This window comes from Pseudochaenichthys georgianus, chromosome 13 (assembly GCF_902827115.2).
Source record: "Pseudochaenichthys georgianus chromosome 13, fPseGeo1.2, whole genome shotgun sequence".
In the NCBI taxonomy this organism is placed as follows: Eukaryota; Metazoa; Chordata; class Actinopteri; order Perciformes; family Channichthyidae; genus Pseudochaenichthys; species Pseudochaenichthys georgianus.
In genome coordinates this window covers 37,883,488-37,889,851 of record NC_047515.1, presented here as the reverse complement: position 1 = coordinate 37,889,851, position 6,364 = coordinate 37,883,488, and the positions used below count along the sequence as shown (strand labels likewise).

Genomic DNA, 6,364 nt, shown 5'->3' with positions numbered 1-6,364 from the left:
GGGGTAGTGACACAAAAACTGCAATTTCTTAAAATGTATAAAAACATTTAAAAAAATTCAAATGGCCTCAAGTCACAAACATGTTTTGAGGAATACCTGGAATATGGAAGTGTAAACACTTTTAATTTCAGAGATTTTGAAGAATAACAACAATGTCATTTTTGACCCCACTTATGCATCTAAGGGTTAAGAAAAGCTTTAAGTACAATTGATTGTTTTTGTTCACTTAATATTGAGGAGAGCTAACAGGAAGTCTCTCATCAGCTGCAGCCTTATTTTCCAAAATGCCTCCACGCTGCTCTTTACGTCTCGAACTCGCCCCGTGATGAATAAATGTCACAAACTTGGATAAACATGGAAAATGGACTCAAATGCACGACCCGGGAGACAGAGATAAAGTATAAATAATATACTTTATTTTCCAAAGGTATACAAAAGAAAACGACACTCTTGGCGAGGTGAAAACAGGCTCCAATAAGGCACAACGAAAATAGCTCACTACGTGAGGAAAATAATCCGCTGGTGAGCAGAGCACTGGCATGGGAACAGGACCAGACGAACTGACAAAGAACAAAGGGAAGCTGGGGACGATAAACAAAAGGTAACTGGGCACAGCAGTAAACAATCAGAGGCGGGGCTGACGCTGATGATGAGACACACACCAGCATAGAAAGTGGGAGGCAAGACAGAAACTGATTAAACAAAACATGAAACATGACTGGACTTAACATTTCTGATGGGACACAACAATAAACTGTGAACAAATAAAACCTCAGCTTTCAGATTTGTCTGGAACACCAGAAACACACTGAGCAATAACTACATGTAAGAGTTTAATATCTTGATGAATGGAGGATATGGTTACAGTAATCACAGGTCTTCTGGATCTTGGCTCTAATCATCTCTTCATACCACCCGATCCTGCAGAGATGAACACAATCCAACAGTTTGAGATCCAGTTTAAAATAAGAGTTTGTTCTTTGAGTCAGATTCAGAGTCCTGATCTCATGCTTTACATCCCATCATATCTTCTCTGCAAAAACTACGACTGACTGCCACAGCTCTCAGCTGCAGTACAGGAAGTAACCAGTCATTGGTCTAGAACAGGGGGGTCCAAACTCTTTTCACCGAGGGCCACATACAGAAAAATATATAAAGGTCTGGGCCGCTCTCTCGAGGTATGTTGCCTCATAAGTTAAGCTATAAGTCAGAAAACTCAATCAAATGAAGGTAAAGGATGCTTGTTACTTGAAGAAGCAAAACAGCTCACAGCTCTCCAGTGGGTTTACTTTATTTAGTCGGCAGCTCATTCCTTAAAACAGGAGCTTCAGATTGATTATAATTACAGGAAATATGAAGGGTTTATTTCACGCTTGTTATTGGGCTTTTTTCTTATCAAGTTAGATTTGTTAGAACGTGTTTTCAGCTTTAATTGACTGAATTTATTTAAAAAGTGGGTTTATTAACACATGAATACGACTGTGTAATATATGTTTACATTTATATTTTAAGAAGTACAATATAAGACAAGCACAAGTTTAATGTGTGGGCCATATTTCATTATACTTTCAGAATTTGGCTAGGGCCGCATTTGGCCCCCGGGCCGCAGTTTGGACACGCCTGGTCTAGAAACTAAAAACATCCCATAAGAACATACCTTTCCCACTCTTCTGTAAAACCCCATATGCCTGTTAGAGAGTTGATTACTAAAGTGTGGCTTTGCATTTTCAGCCGGCCTTCTATAGTTAATGGAAGAGCCTGCAGTCAGTGGGTAACTCACATCACTGATCTGTTTCCCCAGTGAGAGAAACACCTCCCTGAGTTTCATACAATACTGCTGAACCAGCAGAGACCCCTTACTGACCTGAGAGTCTCCAGTCTGCAGTCTGGACTCTCCACAAGATCTCTCAGCAGCTTCTCATCTGATGCCTGCATATTGTTGTCTCTCAGGTTCAGCTCTCTCAGATGGATGTTGGACTTCAGAGCTGAGGCCAGAGCAGAACAGCTGATCTCTGACAACCTGCAGTCCCTCAGTCTGAGTAAAGAAAACATGATGAGGATATAAATCTGTTTATAATCAGATGTGTTACTCAACATTGAAATGAATGGGAACAACAAAAATATGTCTTCTTCAGAAAGTCAATTTTATCCTGTAAAACTAATATTACTTCAGATGAACTTTAATCAGACGTTATCGTTTACCAAATATTAAAAACATAGATTTACTTTTTACAACTAACATCCATTACAGTTCCTTTAATTATCAGTCAACATGTATCTCTGCAGTTCTTACTTTAGTACCTACAAATGAAAGTATGAATAAAAGAACATTTACAACTTAATGGATGTAACCAGAGCCGGCCCGACCCATTAAGCGACATAAGCGGCCGCTTAGGGCCCCGCAGCCACTAAGGGCCCCCTAGCAAAAGAAAAAGAAGAAATTAAAAAAAGTTGAATGGAAATAAACATCTGTCTTATTGGCTGACAGGTACCTATCCTGTGAGCTGTGACAATGTTTAAACTGTCAGTCGGACTCAGAGTTTTTGAAGATGGACATAAGAAAAACATTTCTTAAAAAATACAACAATTCTCAAGTGGTGGCTCACACAACAACCCCAGAGCCACCACTTGAGCCAGGTAAACAAGGTATGTAAATGTCAGTAAACGTCCAAGTTATGCAAACATGTAAGCAAAGCATAAATTACAGCTACGTTGACGTTACTTTGAATCGCGGGGGTAAGCTAAACCGTTAGCAAGTAGCTATAGCTAGCCAGATATATTAAATGAACACTTTGTCGTACAATCTAAATGTAATGTTTTTTAGCATTACCTGGTGATTTCAAAGAAAGCTCTCTGGAAAATGTAGACTTACTGTTCGACATGAAGCTAGAAGCTACCTTACAACACAGTTGATCCTGAGTCCGGTCAGTTAAAGTGTTTCATAGTTAGCTTAGCTAAGCATCAAACTAGCACTGAAATATATGATTCCTGGATGTTATGTGACAGTATTTCTGAGAAAAAGTCAGGTGAAATGGTGGCATAGTTGCCACTGCTTTACGTGTCGACAGCATGTTTGAACGTATTTGCAGCAGTAAATGTGGCTGTTTGGCCACTGACGTTGCCATAACAACACCTGAATTTAAATGTGCAACCTCTTTTTGCGACAGATTTTTGCATGAAATTATAATTCCTATTGACAGCTAGTTTCTATGTGAACATTATGAGATGGACAGACATAGAGAATAAATGAAAAACAGTTATGAAATACTATATGACAAAACAAGAATACAGTTTAAAAGGGGAGTGATTTGTAAAATATCCATTAAGAAAAGTCTGTTTACAGTTCTGTTTCATATGGGTGTTGAGAGATGTATCCATAGATCTCTTATTTTTGCTCTCAAAGTGCACCAGATTGATGCTTTTAACTTCAATATTAAAAATATATCTTTCCCGGGGGAGCATGCCCCCGGACCCTCCTACAGGAGGTTAGGTCCACGGTGTTTACATTCTTATTTATACAATATGTGTGCTTATGCTAACATCTTAAGACAAAAGTTGGTTCTGTGTTGTGTGTAGTGAGAACGCGCTAGAGTGAGGGGGGCCCCCAAGCCGAAGCTCGCTTAGGGCCCCCAAAATTCTAGGGCCGGCCCTGGATGTAACTTAATTACGTTGAAGAATCAGGTTGAATAACTGACCTGAGAGTCTCCAGTCTGCAGTCTGGACTCTCCAGAAGATCTCTCAGCAGCTCCACTCCTGAATCCTTCAGAGCGTTCTCACTCAGGTCCAGCTCTCTCAGATGGATGTTGGACTTCAGAGCTGAGATCAGAGCAGAACAGCTGATCTCTGACAACCTGCATCCCCACAGTCTGAATAAAGAAAACATGATGTGACTTTAGAAAACAATGTTCCTGTTTGAAATAACTCCAGGTTTAATAATCTGATCAGAGTTCAACAGGGTTTTAAAGGTCCCCTATCAGGCTATTTTTAGGCATATATTATGGGTCTCAGATAAATAAAAATATATAAAAGCATGTCTTTGATGTATTTTGCTCAAAATACAGATCATGCATTTTAGACATCCCTCATATCCCTCTGTTTCAGCTGTTAGAGAACTACAGGTTCGGGTCCTTAGCTTGAAAACAAAGGAGGTGAAGCTAATGCCTGCTCAGAATTCTCCCAGCAGAAACTCAGCTAAATGCTGCCGTGATTAAACTCCATATCATGTTCCAAACCACATCAAGGATTATGTCTGAAACAGTATGGAGCTCAAACTCTTTCTCTCTCAGGTTTACCACAAGGTGAGTTCCTTTTTATTTCCTGCTTCTTTACACATGCTCTCTCCAGCACAGGTTAGCTCTGAGTGTTAGCGATGCTAATGTGAACACAGACTATATTACTTCCAGAATGTGTCTCATTGTTTCTGACAGCAACGTTTCTGATTGGCCCGTGGGTGTAAAGCCCGCCCACATTTTAGTAATGTCGTCATGACGCAGCAAATCTGGATCAGCTCCGTTGTTCCCCCGTTTTTAGAGATGTGGGTACAGAGGAAAAGAGAGAGAGTTTTATTTTCTGACACTTTGTGAGTCTCCTGACACCGGGGACACATGGTGATGTAGAAAAGACATGAGAAAGTGACTTTTGCATGATAGGTCCCCTTTAATCTCAGAGATGATGTAGAAACAATCCATTGATAATCTGGAACTTTAACTTTGATCAGATCTTTAACAACTCCTTCATCTCCCTCACAGCTCATCAGTACTGACGGCATCTCCACTGACTCATGGAGCACAGAGTGAGTCTGTGGAAGCTCAAACACTCTCCCTCACACATTCTCTTTGTTCTGATCAATATTCAGTCATTAGCAAAAATGGAAAAAATAATTGAAATTTCAGAAAATGATAAGTTCAGTCAGTGAACTGACCTGAGAGCCTCCAGTCTGCAGTTTGGACTCTTTAGTCCAGAACTCAGCAGCTCCACTCCTGAATCCTGCAGATCGTTGTTACTCAGGTCCAGATCTCTCAGATGGGAGGGGTCCGACTTCAGAGCTGAGGCCACGACTTCACAGTGAGTCTCTGAGAGTCCACAGTCATTAAGTCTATAATAACACATATATTAAAACATGTGTTAAAAAAGAGGAAACATAATGACCTCAAGCATTTCATGAAAAAAGCATTTGACATATGTTCTGATTGAGATTTGCTGTTAGTCCATTTTATATATAATAATATATGATATAGAGTGTAATGTGTTGTCAGTATGATCTGAACACATGTCTGTGCTCCTGCTGTCACTGACTGTTACCAAAGAAACACAATTAAATAAATCACGTGAACATATTAGAGATGTACATATTTAAATGTTAATTCATATTTAGATGTGAATGATGGATGCTTTGGCTTCTCTGAGCATCTGAAAATATATTGTGCACACAAACACAGTTCACAAACCAATAAAGTTTCAATATTTTAAACTGAATACCATCAGATGTTCTCACTATATCAGTATTAAGACATAACTCTGGTATTGGTGGGATATGATATAGATCTTATTTTAAACTCTAAAACATTGTGATAAAAACGTGTGTGTTTAATGATAAAGAAACTGCTAGAAAGTAATAATAACTGCTAACTGTAAGTCCTGCTGTGTGGTGTGATCACATGCTGAGAAACCTCTAAAGCCCTTCATGTGTTTGACATGTCGCCTCCATCACTCAATATGAAGAGAGAAACGGTTTAGTTGAACTCAAATAGAAGAACAGTGTTGGTTTATTTTGCTCTCAGTATTTCAACAGCAGAAATTGTATAGCGTTCATTTGAATAATTGAACTCCTGATCCACATTAGTTTATAAAGTCAATCACATCTGGACTTACTTGGCCTTCCTGCAGTTCCTCACAGCTGGGATCAGTCTCCGTCGTCCCTCGGGTGATGTGTTGTACTCCTCCAGGTCCAACTCATCCAGAACCTCCTCTGACATCTGCAGAATGTAGGCCAGAGCAGAGCAGTGGATCTCAGAGAGTTCCTTCTTTGATCTGTTCTCTGACTTCAGGAACTCTGTGATCTCCTGATGTACTGAGTGGTCCTTCATCTCTGTCAGACAGTGGAAGATGTTGATGCTCCTGTCAGGAGGGATTTCATAACTGTTCATCTCCTTCAGGTTGCTGATGGCTCTCTGGATGATTCCTGGACGGCTGTCTGTGCGACCCAGCAGGCCTCCTAACAGTCTCTGGATGATTCCTGGATGGCTGTCTGTTTGACCCAGCAGGCCTCCTAAGAGTCTCTGGATGGTTTCTGGTCTGTTGTCTGTGCGACCCAGCAGGCCTCCTAACAGTCTCTGGTTGGACTCCAGAGAAAGCGGACAAACAG

At 40.3% G+C, this 6,364-nt stretch overlaps 1 protein-coding gene across 1 annotated transcript; it reads right to left on the bottom strand.

Annotated features, from left to right (window-relative positions):
* Positions 1-820: 820 nt before the first annotated feature.
* On the bottom strand, positions 821-6,162 carry LOC117457633 (ribonuclease inhibitor-like). Its single transcript, XM_034097817.2, has 5 exons — positions 5,872-6,162; positions 4,922-5,095; positions 3,696-3,866; positions 1,865-2,035; positions 821-921 (listed from the first exon to the last, which is right to left on the bottom strand). Exons 1-5 carry the CDS (start codon positions 6,144-6,146, stop codon positions 834-836), a joined length of 879 nt encoding a protein of 292 aa, XP_033953708.1. The 5' UTR covers positions 6,147-6,162; the 3' UTR covers positions 821-833.
* Positions 6,163-6,364: the final 202 nt, after the last annotated feature.

What these genes read in the sequence shown, in the direction of transcription:
- LOC117457633 (XM_034097817.2), bottom strand. Translation starts at nt 6,146, where the DNA reads ATGAACAGTTATGAAATCCCTCCTGACAGGAGCATCAACATCTTCCAC. An exon ending in TGCAGACTGGAGGCTCTCAG is followed by an intron (nt 3,867 to 4,921) that starts GTCAGTTCACTG and finishes TTCTTTATTCAG; the next exon opens with ACTGTGGGGATGCAGGTTGT. An exon ending in TGCAGACTGGAGACTCTCAG is followed by an intron (nt 922 to 1,864) that starts GTCAGTAAGGGG and finishes TCATCTCTGCAG; the next exon opens with GATCGGGTGGTATGAAGAGA.